The sequence below is a fragment of the Alnus glutinosa genome, chromosome 5 (genome assembly GCF_958979055.1).
Source record: "Alnus glutinosa chromosome 5, dhAlnGlut1.1, whole genome shotgun sequence".
Lineage (NCBI taxonomy): Eukaryota > Viridiplantae > Streptophyta > Magnoliopsida > Fagales > Betulaceae > Alnus > Alnus glutinosa.
Window position 1 is genome coordinate 26510029 of NC_084890.1, and position 18787 is coordinate 26528815.

Below are 18787 nucleotides of genomic sequence, written 5' to 3' on the forward strand. Positions count from 1 at the left end.
TTCGTTAGAACAACTCTTCGTTCGCACAGATGGCGCCAAACTGTTGGTACAGTTTTCGGTATGGTGACGTGTCACCTGGTGATTTGCCTCCTCCCTCAATAGAACTACCTCGATCCCTACAAAATAACAAACGACTAGTCGAGGGTGCCGACTACGCCCACTCCAATGCCTAAGTCAGTTCAAATCAATTTTCTGAAGAATATATGTAATCTCAAAAGCTCAGAGAATGCGTGTTTAATACCTGGTGCGATGGTCTTATTTATAGGCTGGTAGTTGCAGTCCTACTGGAATTCTTGAAGCCCAGTTGAATTAGGAGTTTGAGTCCTAGTCTGGTTGAACCTTAACCTTATCTTCAGGAAATTTGAATAAGGCTGGAGAGTCCAAATTGAATTGCATCCATACCTCTTTAATCTTAATTCCATATTACTAGCTATCTTATCCCGTTAATTATGGGATAGAGGCTTATCCCTGATCTTCTGGGATACTGGTCTTATCTCACTCTAAGACAATTGTAGCACACTTCGACCAACTCCCGAGGTGATAATATCCGAGACATGTTCGCTCCGACAGGACTAGGAGATCTCGGAATATTGCCGCACCATAACAGGGTTATGGAAGATCCGAGGTGTTATCATACCGAGACAATATTATCCGAGGTGTTATCACACCGAATCAATCTTTTATACCGGGTTGTGATTCAGACTTCCTGGATGGTCTCGTAGCTTCTATCAAATCTCTGAAGCATAAATATCCGAGATATATTCGCTCCGATCAGACTAGGAGATCTTGGGATATTCCTTACCGTTACTGGGTTCGATAAGACCGAGGCGTCATTATACCTAAACAACCTCTTTCTACTGTTCATAACAAATGTCCGAGATGTAACACCGAGATGTTTCAAGATTAAGATCCACATGTCCTTGGGGTTAATTTTATCCCCAACAAGGATGATCATCGGGAAGCGGTGAAAAAGGTAGACTGGAAGTTGGAGACACAGCAGGAGGGTTATGGCCAGCTTGCACTACTATACTCAATATTCCCATCATCATCATCCACAGAAATTTCATTCTACCAATTCCATCCATAACTTCTCACTTTCTTATGAAACTATATATTATGTGGAAGCTAAATGTTTAACATATATATATATATGTGTGTGTGTGTGTGTGTGTGTGTGTGTGTGTTTAACATATATATATATGTGTGTGTGTGTGTGTGTGTGTGTGTGTGTGTGTGTTGAAACTATATATTATGTTTAACCAATCATGTTTTAACTAACCGCATTCGTGCGATTATTAAATGAGATTATTATCCTCTATCCGCATATTAGGTAATGGGCCATTTGGGTTTGTTTTAGTCTTTTGGATCTACTTTGGGTCTCTATTAAGGCCTACTTTAAACGATTTTAAAAATAATTTAAGCTGGCTTTTAGTGTTTTGGGTTTTTTTTTTTTTTTTTTTCAAACTCTAATCTTTTGAAAATATATTGATTTCACATTACTTTTGCATTTTTTTTTCCTAAGTATTACACAAGAAAGTAACACAACTAACAAAACCAATGTAAATATAACCTATACTTAATCCAAAATGACATCATTTTGGTATTAAACACCAAAACGACATCGTTTTGGTGAAATTATTAAATAAAATATATACTAAATATAAAAAGTATGCGGATGCGATTAATAACTGCATTCGTATACCCTTAAAACTGGTATTCGCATCTGCATATGCTGATAGTGATTTTTGTTAGTCGTATCGGCACCTGCATGTATGAATAGCAAATAGCAAATGCGAACGGCTAATATCCATATGCATGTATACCTCTAATATGGGTTACTTTCAAAATAGAGATGTTTTTTCGGTTTAAAAATGGACAGAGAGCTTTATCCCTAAGAAAAGCTATGATGTGATGACTAAGTTGTTTAAGAATGATGACTTTTAAAGAAATTGGACATTCAATATCATGTCCATTAGTTAGACTCGTTGCTGTACATTGATAGCTCAGGGAAAAAAAATGCTTGACAAAATAGTCATGTAATTACTACATCATTTAATTATTTATCGAACAACATTAATATTTAAGGCTAAGATGCAATCTAATAGGCAGAAAAACGGTAAAATAGTCAATATCATGTCTATGATTTCCAAATTACATTGAGTGTTGGAATTCATGAACAAAATAACATAAAGAATATATTAGTATATGAGCAAATAAGATATTCAAGGCTATGAAAAAAATAATTCAAAAGGTAATTTATAAAAATGGATAATTGGTTTTCAAAATTGCGAAGAGACATTCAAGGCTATAAAGAGGTCAAAAGTCTTGTTACTTGAAGTTTCAAGTTTCTAATAAGCCAATTGTTTTTTCTCCGACATGGTATTGACACTAGGAGTGGGTAAAACCTGTACAAATCCGCAATACCCGACCCGCCCCGTGAAGTACGGATTTTAGGTTTGAAATCACGAATTTGGGTACAAAATCGAACTACCCGTTCAGGGCTGGGCGGGTCACGAATATAAAATTTTTAAATTCCCAGGTGCCCACCCCGACCCACACATCTAACCCTAAAAAACCTAAAAAAAAAAAAAACCCTAAACTACCCACTCCTAAGTCCTGCGCCACTCACCCCCTCAATACCCAAACTAAGTTTCCATTTCTCTCCTCCATTTTCTGAGCAAACAAACATAAGAGATACAAAACAAATAAAAGAAAATGTACCTTGTCTTCGGCATTGGAGTGGTGCTTGTAAATCAAATGCAGAAAATGGTAGCTGTCGAGCAGCGGCCGGATATCGCTACGTTTTCCTGTGGCAAAGGCCATGGCGGATCGGAGAAGCTCATCAAGCTCATTGCGAATTGCTTTATGAAAGAACAAGAAAATCAGAATCGGCGACTTCGTCTCTCTAAACTTTTACACAATAGTTTAGAAAAAATAAATAAATAAATAAAAAGAAAGGGAGACTTCCCTTTAAATCTCTCTAAACTTTGATCACATTTGCAATTATTCTCTAAACTTAAAACACTTTTAATTTCGTGTATCCATTTTTTATTTTTATTTTTTCAATTTCACTCATCAAAATCCTAACGGAGAAGTGTCAAAATTCCTAAAATACCTTTTTCTTTTTTTAGGAAAATAAAAGATAAATAAATTCTAAGGATTTATGCGTTGGTCTGGATTTAACAATATTTGCAAAAATACTTACCCCTGAATCTTTGAATTTTTTTTTTTTTTTTTTTAAAAAAAATGGGTATTTTGATATATATATATATATATATATATATATATATATATATATATATATATATATATATATATATTAAATTGATAATTTTTTAAATTTATGGGAGTAATTACAAAATGAGTGATAATTCGTGAGGATTAAATAAAATTTTCCTAAAAGAAAATGCTTGACAAAATAGTCATGTAATTAGGACATCATTTAATTATTTATGGAACAGCATTAATATCCAAGGACCAAGGCTAATTAAGATACAATCCAAATAGTCAGAAACACAGTGAAATAGTCAATATCATGTGATCTATGATTTGTAATAATTAATAATCTTGAGTGTTGGAATTAAATGAACAAATTAAATAATATAAAGAGAACATTAGTATATGGGCAAATAAGATATTCAAGGCTATGAATAAAATAATTCAAAAGGTCATGTATAAAAATAATTGATAATAGGATTTCAAAATTGTGAAGAGACATTCAATGCTACAAAGAGGTCAAAAGAGTTTCAAATTTCTCCGACATATGGTAGTATTGTACTCACACCTCGACTTGTGAAACATCCTACGCATGTTTCTCTTGTGGTGCTTCACAACTTATTTTATTGAGAAAAATACACATAATCTTCTCAAACTACCATATCATTGTCAATGTCCCCCCCAAACTACTAATTGTGTCAATGTCCCCCCCCTCTAAACTACCAAAAACTGTCAACGTCCTCCTAATGACTAAAATACCCTTCATAAAACTATTAAAATAAAATAAAAACTAAAAAAATATTTTAAAAAATATAAAATAACAAAAATTTATACAAAAAAAAATTAAAAATTAAAAACTGGTTTTTTTTTTTTTTTTGTTAAAACAAATTATTTTTGTAAGTTTCAGTTATTTTTTCGTTTGGTTTTTTTTTTTAAAAAAAAAAAAAAATCATTCTTTTGCGTTTTTTTAATTTAATAAAAAACTGTTTTTTCCTTTTTCTTTTTCGTTTGTTTTTTTTTAAAAAAAAAAAAAAAAATTGTTTTAAAAACTTTTTTCGTTTCTTTTTTTTTTTCGTTTTTTATTTAATTTATTTAATTTGTTTTTTAAAAAATAATTTTTTAGTTTTAGTTTTTTTTTCAAATTTATAAGGACATTTTTGTCTTATTCAAAAAAATTTAGGGTTATTTTTATCTTTTTGTTAGTATTAAGGGAGACATTGACATTTTTTGGTAGTTTGAAAGGGGCAATTGACACAATTGGTAGTTTGTGGAGTACATTGACAATTGAGTGGTAGTTTGAGGAGGATATGTGTACTTTTCCCTATTTTATTTTATTTATTTTTAAATTTCTTTTTATTTTCTACATACTCTAGACCTTATAAATCATAAAATTGTTCACAAGAGCAGGGGCGGAACCACCTTATGCCTCGGAGGACTTAGGCCCTCAAACCCATATTTTTTCTAAAAAAAAAATGTTCAAAATTAAAATTTTATTCCTATTTTTTTAAAAAAAAAATAAAAATAAAAAAAATAAAATAAAATTTGTTTCCTATTTTTTTAAAAAAAAAATTTTACTCCCAAATCTGGCTCTGCACCTCCACAGGAGGTTGTATTTTAAAGTACAAGATAAGCAAGGTTCTTTCGTAGGTACGAGGTGAATAAAATCTAAGGGACACTATTACAGAGCCTCTGTCATTTGCTAACCTGCTACTAACAACCATGACCATACAGATAGTTGTGGGAGATTACAAGAATCTCAACGAATCAAAAAAGGTCGTTAATGGTTAATTGTGTTAGAATATAAATTAAATGATTAATTTTTTTTTTTTTTATTAGTTAAAGTGTTTAGGATAAGTGATGATTTTATAGTATCGGAGTATAAATCATAAGCTTAAAAACAGACTGCATAATTCACCCCTTAGTTTAAGCATTTTTTTTTTTCAAAACAAAAATATTGGAAACAACAATTAACCACCATCGGAATTAACCCCTTAGTTTACGTTGTAACCGCATTGTGCGGCTCGATGAGAGGACTGGATCACTTATTTGATTCATTTCGTAAACTTTGTTTGTATTTTTGAACTGTTGTTTTTCGTTTTGGGTTATTGTTGGGGAGTCCACCTCTTTTTTGTTTATATGATTGTTCACTCTCTCTTCCTTTCGGATCAGCTGTGGGAATTATCTTTCTTTATAACCATTTTTCTTGTTTAATTAGAAAAACAAAAAAAATAATAAACTCCCCTAAAATACAAAAACAAATTTCATCTTTATGTCATATACTATAATACTTTTTTTTGACCAAAAAAAAAAAAAACTAAAATCATATTAAATAGCTAGCAGAGCCTAATTTTGTTTCTTATTTTGATAAGGAAATGTCCATGTTTGAATTCCACTTCAAATGGATTTGAATCTCTTGGAATTTCCTACCCAAATCCTCCACCAAATGGATGGTCTTACCTCTTCCAAAATGTCCTGCCAAACCTTCTGCATGTGATTCATTAATGAAATATTCCCGAATTGAAGTCCCGGGAAGCCACTACTAGTTGTGAAAAAATAAATAGTCATTTGTGCGAACATCCTTGTAGCAGCTCTTGATTTCTTCAAAAATGGTTATTTTTACTGCCATCAACTACAACAAATATGCTCTTCTATTGAGTTCATTGGCGACTTTATTTTCTGTTGCAGCTTTGTGCTTGAGCACAAATGAAAACTGCTGTAGGAAGTCCACTGAACGTGCATGTCAGCCATTTAGTCATTTTTCTAGAGTTGATGTGCTTGAGTGAACCATGGTTGGTGTAGAGCACAAATTCCAAGTGTATAAGGCAGTGACACCAATGTTTTTAGTGACTAAATGATGGCATAGAATTCCAAGTCATATGTGGAATATCGACGACTTGTATCTTTGAGTTTTTCGCAAGAACATGCGATGGGGTGGCTTTTTAGGCCGAGAAATCCACCAATGGCCACATGTGAAGCGTTGCAAGCAACATCAAAAGGTTGTTCAAAATTCGGTAACTTGAGAATCAGAGCTTCTGTCAGCCTTTGTTTGATGGTTTCAAAGGCTTGTTGAGCTGTATAGAGAGGCCGGTGCCATTACCGACACGGTGTTGATCCGAACCACCATATTCTTCAGCCTTCAGCTTGAGGTTGGCTAAATCAGAGGTGATATGATAAGAGGCCCAGAGTCAGGATACCAATTAATGCTGGTCAGCAGTGGGATATGGAGAAGCCACAGTGCTTGTATGCTGGGATAGGAATCCCTTTGAAGGTTGTTGTTGAAACGTAGGTAGCAGTCCAACGCAATGTGTCTAGATTTGTTGCAAACTTGACATACAGGGCATGGAGAAAAGTAGAAGAACCCACGTCCACACCCCCTGCCTCTATTGGAGTGAGAAGAGCTATTTCCACGATCATAGGTGGAGAAGCGTGGTCGACGTCCACTTCTAGGTGGTTTCCCTTTAGCAGCAAAATGAGCACCTCCAAGAGAGACATCCAAAGAAGAAAGTTGATGTTGGCCGGATGCGTTGTTCATGAGCCAAAAGGTTGCCATAGATTTCATCCAGGAGCAGAGGCTCCACACGGGTGGTGACAGAGGTCACAAAGGAGTCATAGTCGATGTCAAGGCCTGCAAGAAGGAAGGAGACATCTTCAAAGCCATTCAGGGGTTAATTCACAGCTGCTAGGGTATCCATAAGACTAGTGAACGTCTGGAAATAGTCTGCAATGGAGGAGTTTCCCTTTTTCAAAGTGGCAAGCAGATAATGGACTTGCATGGTGTGTGCTCGAGAATGAGATTTGAACAAACGTTCAAGAGTGAACCAAACATCTCTGGACATTGTGCATCGATCTAACAACGTGAGATATGATAGATTCAGTTAAGCAGGAGGTGATTGCACCAAGAATGAGTTGATCCTATATAGTCCATGCTGTGAAGGCAGGATTAGGAGCAATGACAGTCCCAGTTTCAGACTGGGTGGTAACTGTTGGAGATGGGCAGATTGACGTGCCATCAACAAAGTCAAATAGAGAGTGTCTCTTTAAGATAGGAACAACGGTAGTCTTCCATAAGCTATAGTTATCACATGTGAGTTTGTGGGTAAAGGAAGTGTGGAGAGAAGTGAGACTAGTGGCAATGGTGGGGTTGGAGGGGGGTGGGTTGAGAGCAGATGTGGAAGAAATAGGGGAAGTTGGTGGAGTTGAAGTGGCCATTGAAAAGGATCTTGAAAAAGGACAGTGGTCAGTGTAGCTAGCTCTCATACCATGTAAAAGTTGAAGACAATATATAGAGTTGGTTGGAATTCTTGTCTTGCTGAGTATTCAACTGATCAGTTCACTATTTATAAATTTTGTACGATATGAAGAGCAACATGAAAGTCTAATGAAGTCTAGTGCTATTAGTGGCTTACAAATAACAGCCACGTTAGCTCTCTTATATTTTTTGTTTCACTTCTTTCAAAAAAATCAAATTCAAAACATTTTAACATTTTTTTCACTTTTTATATCACATCAATCATTTTTTATTATTATTTAAATAAAAAAAAAATCTATTACAAAACAAAACTTTTTCACTTTTTTATAAAACAATTCCAAATTTTTTTATACTTTATATCACATCAATCACTTCTTACTACTATTCAAACAAACATTCTACAACACAACCATTTAATATCTGGAGCAAGGTTGAGTCCCATGTTTCCTGCTGACATTGTGAAGTGATCAGTGAGTCTCATGAACTTTCAAAGACTTGATGGTTCTTGTCTCTTGGAGGTTTTTCAGGAGGTAAAGTTGTTGAGAGTTAGCTACCTTGGGGTAAGTGACGACATCATTGACAATATGGAAATAGTCACATTGGCCCCGTTTAGTAATCCCCTCCCCTTCCCCTCCCCTTCTCTTTGTGAGAATTTTTTTGTTGTGTGAAAATAGAAAGTGATTGATGTGATATAAAGTAGAAAGAATTTATATGGAAAAGTGGAAAAAAATTTGTATTGTAGTGAATTTTTTTGATTAAATAATAATAAAAAATTATTGATGTGATATAAAAAGTAAAAAAAAAAAAAAGAATGTTTTGAATTTGATGTTTTTTGGGAAAGGTAAAAATAAGGGGAGGGAAGGGAAGGGGAAGGGGATGGAGTTAGTAAATCAATTGTTCCCCGTTAGCCATAACCACAAATTCATTAATGGGCGTCACTTCCAAGTGAAGAGCTTGGGAAAGTAAGTTGATCCGCTGTCAATGAGGATTATCAGGACTTGTTTTCCGACAGTTTCTTTTACACGCATTGTTCTTGGTCTAATGCGACCAGCAATGTCGTGTTGTGATATCAGTGGTCTCTTCTCTTCCTGGAATTCTAACTATTCGTCCACCTCCTGATCACACATGTCGTGGCTTTCTATAATATTTTCCTGTATGAAAGCTTCAATGTAAAATGCCTGAGGTTTTTGGCATGAATGCCTCGGGGTGAACTTTTCGTTACACCCTAAGGTTTTCAGAACTATGGACTTCATTTCTTATCATTTGTGTTTAAATCAAAATCATTCAATTTTTAGTTATAATCCTAACTTTTGTGTAGCTAAAATGAAGATGATCTTTGCTTATGTATGTAATATAGGTGAGCATGCAAATTATTCACTATTTTGTTCGCAATCCAAAGTCAGCTTGCCAATTGAAATTTCTTCATATTTTTGTAGTGTATCATTTTATTTTGTAAAATTGTGAATTACTACAAATGTTTATGTCTGCAATTATCAGTTCTTAAGTATTCAATTTGTTCATCAAACTGTTTAATTTCTTGTCTAATCTTGTACATTTATAAGATATGTAAAAAACTAATATGTGATATCTTTTAACTTTATTTCATTATTGAGCAAAGGAAAAATATTACAAACCCCATGTGCTTTAGTGCTTTTATGTTTTTTGAGATTGAGGCCTCAATTTCCAATTTGATGAATTTTAGACCTATGCTTTAGGCATTTGTCAATTGGGGAGCGTTTAATCAAATAAATAATAGAGATGACTTTGAAAATGCTGCTATGCCCCTTTCCCTCAAAATTGTTTTTGGTGTTGGAGGAAGATTTTGAAATTGAGGGATACTGTTAAAAGGTTTTTAAGAATATTCATGGTTGGGGATGGGATTAGCATTTATCTTTGGTTGAATGGCAGTGGGTCGGCCAAGGAGCCATGGCCAAAGACCCGTGATTGTGGGTCTCCTCGGCCATGAAAAAGATCCCATGGTTATGGGCAGGGACGGAGTTAGACATTTTAATGGGAGGGGACCAAATAATTTTTTTTGAAGTATGGGTTAAAGTATGAATATATATATATATATATATATATATATATATATATATATATATATATATAATTAAAAAATATAAGTCCATGTCCTCTTGTCCAAATGGTTATCTATGTAGTATATTGAATTCTAGGCATGGTCATTGGGTTGAATACGGTTTCCGCCTTGGGGCTGGTTATCTTTTTAAAACCAATAAGTTGTGCATCCCTCAGACTTCAGCGCGAGACTTTATTGTCTAGGAAATTCATGCTGGAAGTTTGGCTGGACATTTTGGACATGACAAGACCATAAAGGAGGTAGAACGTCAATTTTATTGGCCTAGCCTAAAGAAAGATGTGTCTAAGATAGTTAACACCTGTAACACTTGTTAGCTGGCCAAACAAAAGAGACAAAAGACTGGCCTCTACACACCCCTACCCGTTCCCAGTTGTCCCTGGCAAGACGTCAATATGGATTTTGTGTTAGGACTCCCACGTACCCCTAAGACGCATGACTCTATTTTCGTGGTAGTCGACCGTTTCTCGAAAATGGCTCACTTTCTCCCTTGTAGCAAGACTTGAGATGCGTCTAGGATCACTAGGTTGTATTTTAGCGAGATTGTCAAATTGTATGGCCTTCCTAAAACTATTGTTTTTGATAGGGATGTTTGTTTCACTAGTCATTTTTGGAGAACTCTGTGGCATATGGTTGGTACTAAATTGAAATTATGGTTGGTACTAAATTGAAATTCTCCACTGCTTACCACCCTCAGATGGATGGTCAGACTGAGGTTGTTAATCGCAGTCTCGGCAAATTTTTAAGGTGTCTAGTCCAGGAAAATCTTCGAAATTGGGATTTGATCCTCCCTACAGCTCAGATTGCTTATAACAGTTCTGTGAATCGGTCTTTAGGTATGAGTCCCTTTGAGGTTGTTCATGGTTATAAGCCTAGGAAGCCTTTAGACCTTATTCCCATGTCCCCCCATGCTAGTGTGTCTATGTCAGCTGAAGCATTTGCACAACATCTTCATGACTTGAATATTGAGATCAATAAACAACTTGAAGCAAGTAATGCATCATATAAACTTAAAGCTGATTTGCATAAACGACAGGTTGAATTTAATATTAGGGATTATGTTATGATTGGAATTCGACCGGAGCGGCATCCACTTGGATCTACATCCAAATTGCAGGCTTGTAGTGCTGGTCCTTTTAAAATTTTAAAGCGAGTTGGTCCAAATGCATATGTCATTGATCTTCCATCACATTTTGGTTACCACTCTACTTTCAATGTTAAGGATCTAGTTGCTTACAAAGGCCATTTTTACCCCTCCAATGATCCTTTTTTACCTCCCTCTGTTGACCTTGACCCTGAACCTGTCGCCACCCCTACTCCAGTACCATCTATTCCAGCACACAAAGATAAAATTGATGATATTTTAGATGAACAGACTATGTTGACCAATGATGGAGAGGTGCAGCGTTTCCTTGTTCGTTGGGTAGATCGACCTGATTCAGACTGTGCTTGGATTCCCAGAGAGATGCTCCAACAGCTTGATCCAGATTTATTAGAGCTTTATCGGAGTCAGCAGGATCTTCCTCTGCCTGGATCACCGCACACCCGTTCCAGAGGAGTTGGTGGGGACATTCGATTTCGCCCTCCAATCACACGTGTTTATGGACGTAGAAAGAGGCTCGCTCAACCACTTATCTTATGGTTAGGTGATTGACTGCAGTTTGTTGAGAATTGACAACTCGACGGAGTCGAGTTTTTCTCCCACCCCGGGAGAGTTGATGCGGACATCTTATTAATTTATTTAGTTATTTATTTATTTGGGTTGTAATAATGGGCTTAATTATAGCATTTATTTGTTTTAGTTATTTAGCTCACTCATAAGTCATAACCCTTCTAGGGTTAATTAGGGTTGCTATCTATTATTTAAACATTGTTAACTAGAGACTAAGATTGTTTTGAAGAATTTGATTAATTTGGTCATTTGCCGCCCTTTTGTTCCTCTCTATTCCTTTCTCTCTCTCTCTCGACTTTCTTCTTCTTCTCTTTCTTAATTTCTACTTCTTTCTCCTATTTCTGTGTCTTCTTCTTCTTAAATTCTTGTCTATTTCATTCTATTACTTCATACAAAAAAAAAAAAAAAAAACCAAATTTTAAGTAAATTAAAGGGGAAAATATAAAAAAGCTCACTAAACTAACAACCGATTTTAGAATAGCCCCATCAATTTTCAAGTATAATAATGTGACCTATCAAACTACTAAAGTGTGCCAAAAATGCTACTTTTGTCGAAATTTAGTATGTAATTAATAATAGCAAAAAAGAATATATTCTCTATATGGGTAATAATCAATCTAAAATCTTATATATTTTGAAAGGAGAACATATGTTGCATGTGTTGTTTTATTACATAAAATCTCTCTAACTAACACGGTAGCCAACTAACTATTATGTAAAACACAATATATTATACACAAAACGCATTCAGTTAAACGCAACACAAAACAAATGAAACGCATATTTTGACTTTTCTAATGTCATCTAGTTGTATTGCAATGAATCTCTATTTTATGCTATCTTTGTCACGCATCCTTATGAAACTGAGCTTTGCCAGGCGTGTGACTTTTCGAGTCTACACATGTCTTCTTCCAATGCACTGCTTTACCAAACCCCTTTAATTTACTTTAAACAAAATCTCTGCAACTTTGTAAAGCTCATTTCATTGTTATCCTTCTTAGACATGCATGTCTGTTGCTACCCATGAAATATTATAAGGAAAAAGTTTTGACAATGAAGCTATCGTCCCAGATGAGATGAAACCAATTAGAACCAATAATTTCGTGTATTATACAAAGCAATCATGAAGACAAAGTATTCAACACATCTCACTATATATAGTACTTCTTCTATACTTAAAATTAGTACTTCTTCCAATGCACTGTTTTACTAAACCCCTTTAATTTACTTTAAACAAAATCTCTGCAACTTTGTAAAGCTCATTTCATTGTTATCTTTCTTAGACATGCATGTCTGTTGCTACCCATGAAATATTATAAGGAAAAAGTTTTGACAATGAAGCTATCGTCCCAAATGAGATGAAACCAATTAGAACCAATAATTTCGTGTATTATACAAAGCAATCATGAAGACAAAGTATTCAACACATCTCACTATATATAGTACTTCTTCTATACTTAAAATTAGAACATATGCATAATTTTATTTTATTTTTTCATTAAGTAGAATATATAGTGGCCGAAATAACCATGGCCAATAATATCTCACTTGATTTCTTCTATATATATACTTGGCACATATACACCATTTCGTTTATTTCTTTTCAATAGGTAGAATCGATCGATAGAGAACAAATTAAACTAGTAATTCTTGCCGCAATTTTTGTAGCAGCTTTCAATATAGCCATCTACTTTATCTGCACAAGTTGACATTAAAAGTAAACATAATTAGTTTTTTGCATTAAAATTTTCATCAAGACTAAATTAAAATTAATGCATGTTCTTGTAATTAAAAATACGAGAGAGCTAGAGAGAGCGAGAGAAAGTTTATACGATCTCCAGAGGCGGCGGTGGTTGCGGCGGCCATACAAGCAAGAGCACAATCATCAACGACGTCTAAACGAGAGGGACGACATTTTATTGACAAACATGTTACCATGCAAGCCCTGTATGTAATACTAGGCGGTGGTGCTTCCTCGCATACTCCATGGCACTCATAAATACACAGCCCTGTAATTAGCACTTTTGGTGGAAGTGGAATATGAGGGAATTTTAGGAATTTTGGGAGTTTAAAATCGGATTGTAGTTGGGGAGGATGATCGGGAAGCTGTGAAAAAGGCAGACTGGAAGTTGGAGACACAGCAGGAGGGTTATGGGCAGCTTGCACTACTGTACTCAATATTCCCATCATCATCCACACAAATTTCATTCTACCAATTCCATCCATAACTTCTCACTTTCTTTTCAAACTATATATATTATGTGGAAGCTAAATGTTTAACATATATATATATATATATATATATATATATATATATGAAGTCCAAACACTTGTTATATATCTATGGGTTAGTTTCAAAATAGAGATTTTTTTTTTTCTTAGCTTAAAAATGGACAAAGAGCTTTATCCCTAAATAAAGCTATGATGTGATGAATGAGTTGTTTAAGAATGATGACTTTTAAAGAAGTTTTTTTTTTTTTTTTTTTTGAAAATTTCACTTACAACTCTTGATCTTTCATCATTTTTTCAATCATAATCTCAAACTTTAAAAAGTGACATTGAGGGTATCTATCTCTCTTTTTCTTTTTCTTTTTCTTTTTTATTTTTTCAATTTTAACCACCTGTTAGAATTCCATTAAATCTTGTCAAAATTTTCAAAATACCCCAGTTTTTTTTTAAAAAAAAAAAAAAAATTATAAAACTTTTCAAAGATTCCAGCATGGGTATTTTTGTAAATTTCGTTAAATTCTTACCAACATCTAAATCCTTGCGATTTTTTTTTTTTTTTCCTTAAACAAAAATTATGGATATTTTGAAAATTTTGACAGGATTTAATAGAAAATGCTAACGAAGAGTTGAAATTGAAAAAATTAAAAGATAGATACCATAAATGACATTTTTTAAAGTTTGAGGTTATGACTATAAAAGTGATGAAAGATGAAAGGTAATCAAAAGTGATGAAAAATAAGAGCTCGTAAGTGAAGTCTTTTTTTTTTTTTTTTTTTGTAAGTGACTTTTAAAGAAGACTCATGAGTCATTGCTACATATTAATAGCTCAGGAAAAAAAGAGTAATGTTTATTGTACAACAAATGTACACACTTTGTACATTAATACTGAAGTGGAAATGATTTTCAAAATAAAAAAATAAAAAATAAAAAGTTTCATGCACAAAAAAAAAAATTGAAAATCATTTCTACATCAACGTTGTTTTACAAAGTGTGCATATTTATTGTATAAGAAATATTACTCAGAAAAAAAAAAAAAAAAAAAAATGCTTGACAAAATAGTCATGTAATTACGACATCATTTAATTATTTATGGAACAGCAATAATATCCGAGGCTAAATTCAAAAAAGAATAAAATAGTCAATATCATGTCCACGATTTCTAATAATTATTAATCTTGAGTGTTGGAATTAAAATGAACAAAATAATATAAAGAAAATATATTAGTATATGAGCAAATAAGATACTCAAGGCTATGAATAAAATAATTCAAAAGGTAATTTCTTCAAATGGATAATTGCTTTTCAAAATTGTGAAGAGACATTCTAGGCTATAAAGTAACAAGCCAATTGTTTTTTCTCCGACATGGTACTGACACCTTGACTTGTGAAACATCCCAAGTCTCTTTCCGACATGGGATTATTTATTGGATTGACGTGACAATCTAATCGTTCTTATTAAGTTTATGGATCGAAAACGATTTTAGAGAGTAATTTATAATTTTCGTCTATCACAAAGATCTTATTTTTTTTTTTTTATACTACAGGGAATGATTTGTAAAATTTAAGTCAATCACAGGTATCAATAGTGCAATTTTCTCAAAAAAAAAAAAAAAAAAAAAAAATTCTCTACAACTCTAGACCGAATAAATCATAAAAATGTTCATAGGAGGTTGTTGCGAGTCAAATTGAGTATTGAATTTTTAAGTTTGGTTCATTGAATATTTTTTGAAGACAAGACGAGCCGAGTTAGTTGACCTTATCATCGAGGTAAATAATATGTTCAAGTTTATTCACGAGCTACACAATTATCTTATTTATTTCATATATAAAGTAAATGTCAATTTTATTTTATTTTGTAAATTCATACAAATTATTATTAAGATTTATTATTTGAGTAACTAGATAAAATTAACTCGATTCTTAAACAATATAATCTCGATTTTATATATTTATCTTACACATTCATTACACACATACACATATATACACACATACACATATATCTATATCAATACTTACAATTACAATAATTTAAGCTACACCTATTATATTACAACAGAAATCATTTTTACCTATTTAATTAAAGACTTAACTTGTTCTCATTACAAAGTTAAAAATAAAATTATAAAAATAGTAATAATGAAGTTATATATACAAGCCAAGCCAAATTTATACAAGTTTAACTTGTCTAATAAACGAGCATAAATTTTTGTTTAAACTTTGTTCGTTTAATAAATGTACCGATCCCGATTCAAGTTAATCAAAACTGAGCCCGATCTTGTTCATGCATGAATCCTTTAATAAAAGCTCAATTATTTCAAAAAAAAAAAAAAAACAAATTGTATCCTCAATTTCAGTATATATAAATGAACTAGTTAATTAAGACATTCCAGCTCCAAAGCAGTAATGTAATTATATTAACTAATAATACTAATGTTAACAAATAATCATTATCATGTTCTTCATCCTCCACCACATCAAAAGAATTAACTAAAAATACTAAATTAAGTTAACATTAATACTAATATTAGATTGGTGAAATCTGATCATCATTCCAAAACCCATGCATAACTAGCTTGCTTGCACCGGATCGGATAATATTAAATTATGAAGTTCACAAAATTTTTACATACAAAATATTACTGGATCTTGGGAAACATGTTGTCTATAGAAAATACAATATAACACGTATAAGATAAACAAGATAAGGATATACCCCATGCAGAACTGTTCATCGGTGTACGTACGTGAACCTCCCACCGGCAAAGGTTATTGGTGGCTTTTTGGCCTAGCTAGCTAGTAACTCGAGATGACCATGCCCAGCCATATAAACTAAGTACCTGCCTGTATACTAGGCGGCCGATTATTATTATTATTATTATTTATATAGGCCAGTCTACCTGCTACGCAGGTAAGCAATAAGGCGGCATATAGGGCTAAAACATGCAGTTACGAGGTTTGCAAGGTAAACATTCCAACTTGAACTACCTAATGTAGTCCGATCCCTTAACTTCTCCGAAAATCTCATAATTTGGTTTTGGTTCCGGGTCGCCAAAATCGCAGCAGACTGGAGATACGCTGAAGCTGCGCGCTTGACCAGGTGGTTGCTAATGGTGATGTTGAAAGAGTCGAAGTCATGATTAATTCCCTCTTGATTATTGTTCGAGGAACTGTTTGGCGGTGAACTCAATATGATGTCCTTCAAGCTTGTGTATCGATGATCCTGATCGTCGATGTCTGAGTCCCTGGCGATTGAGGAATTATTTCTAGTTAATCTTAATGAAGCAAAGTTTTGTAGCCTTTGGATCTCTGTACCCATTGTTAAAAGCCATGAGAGCTAGCTAGCTAGCTAGCTATCTCTATGCCCATTGGAAAATAGTAAGAAAACGTTTGAGAGAGATAGAGAGAGGGGGTACTTTGTATTCTCTTGTTATTTTTTCATTATATATTCTTTTTTAACGTGGCATTATCAATTCACAATTATTATTATTTTGTTTTATAAATTAAGATTGATTTAAAAGTAGATTAACAATGCCACGTCAACAAAGAATAATAATAATAAAAAAAGACCAAAAAATGATGTATATCACATCTCAAGAGAGATTGATGGGTTCTCGGGATGTGCGGGGTTACGTACCCTTATAAAGAAATTAGACCGGGCAAGTCTGGAGTTGGTTGTTTTCGAATAGAGCTTTTGTTGCTAATAGTGCAAATTTGAGTGAAAGTTATCCCTTTGTTGAGACTTTTGCGGATCGGTAGCCCCTTCCATTTTTCAGAATATTAGAAAGGAAAAATTGATTCATTGGCCCTGTGGTCGGTCTAAATTATAAATCAGTCCCTCTGGTATCAAAATTAATCCAGAGATCCTTGTGGTTGGCTTAATTAACAAATAACTCACTTGAGTCAAATTCCGTTAAAAATTTTGACAAATTCTGTTAAGCAACACGTGTCGATCTTAATAAAAAAAAAAATACAAATCTATTAAAAATATAAATAAATAAATCTTAAAAAATTATATTTAAAAAAAATTAAAAATAAAAAAAGGGTGGTTGTAGGTTGGGCAGCTACCCCTTTGGGGGTGGCCAGGGGTGGCACGCGGCCACCCCCAAAGGCATCTAGGCTAGGAGGCCACCCCTAAAGGTATGGCTATCCAACCCGTAACCACCAATTTTCTATTTTCAAATTTCTTTTTTTAAAAAAAAAATAATAATAATTTTTTAAATTTTATTTATTTATATTTTTTTTATTATGATCGACACGTGTCGTCACCTTATTGATGTTGGCGTGACTCTTAACGAAATCTATTAAATTTTTAACAAAATTTGACTCCAGTGATCGATTTGTAAATTAAGCCAACTATAATGATTTTTAAATTAATTTTGAGTCCATAGAGATCAATTTGTAATTTAAGCTAACCACATAAAGTTAAGAACTAATGGTGCAATTTTCCTTATTAGAAAATATTCACTTTTGCATCATCCTATTTTACTTTTTAACATTATAAATCTAACTTCAATAATGGCCTAAATACTATTTAATGTTTGATTATCATGTACATGATTTGCAGAATATTAGGATGATATTCTTAGAATATCATAATAATATTCTTTATCTTAATTAATTACTGTAGTTTGTATGTTAATTTGTAAATTATTATTCCGTATTTTATAAATTAAATGCAATTATAATAGACTGAAAGTTGTACATTTTATATGCACATAAAATATTTCTTTTCATATATATATATATATTTATAAGTAATGTTAAAAAAAAAAAAAGGCTCTTATTTTTTTAGGGATAATTGCACCGTTGGTCCCTGTGGTATACCATAATTATTTTTCACTCCCTATAATTTAAAAAGTTCATGAAAGGTCCTCGTGATATGCAATAATTATAAATCGATCCCTGGCGTCAAATTCTGTTAAATTTTTTAACAGATTACGTCAAATGCCATGTCAGCGACACGTGTCCACCGTAATAAAAATATATAAATTTATTAAAAAATAAATAAAAATACTTATTCTTTTAAAAAAAAAATTCAAAAAACAAAAAAAAAAAAGCTGAAGGGCCGGCCACCCCTTTGGGTTTGATATGTTCTTCTGACACTCCAATGGGTTATGTTTCCTACAAAGGTTCAAAGAAGAAAGGCAAGCTTGTCGGGGTGAGTCGGGGAGATATTTTTGATGTCTAAGTAAATAAAAAATCTTTTAAGATTAGATATGGAAGCCATTGAAAAAAATAATAATAGAAGTGAAGAAAAAAGAAAAATAAATATATCGGGGAGGAGGGGTGATAGTATAAATTAGACATTTCCTAATAAAAAAGT

At 33.1% G+C, this 18787-nt stretch overlaps 2 protein-coding genes across 2 annotated transcripts; both read right to left on the minus strand.

Moving 5' to 3' along the window:
* Positions 1 to 12689: 12689 nt before the first annotated feature.
* LOC133869387 (uncharacterized) lies at positions 12690 to 13520 on the minus strand. The gene is made up of 2 exons (XM_062306363.1): positions 13065 to 13520; positions 12690 to 12928 (listed from the first exon to the last, which is right to left on the minus strand). The coding sequence occupies exons 1-2, from the start codon at positions 13456 to 13458 to the stop codon at positions 12873 to 12875; spliced, it is 450 nt and encodes a 149-aa protein (XP_062162347.1). The 5' UTR covers positions 13459 to 13520; the 3' UTR covers positions 12690 to 12872.
* A 2517-nt stretch (positions 13521 to 16037) lies between these two features.
* On the minus strand, positions 16038 to 16865 carry LOC133869877 (uncharacterized). Its single transcript, XM_062306972.1, has one exon. The coding sequence runs from the start codon at positions 16778 to 16780 to the stop codon at positions 16358 to 16360; it is 423 nt and encodes a 140-aa protein (XP_062162956.1). The 5' UTR covers positions 16781 to 16865; the 3' UTR covers positions 16038 to 16357.
* Positions 16866 to 18787: the final 1922 nt, after the last annotated feature.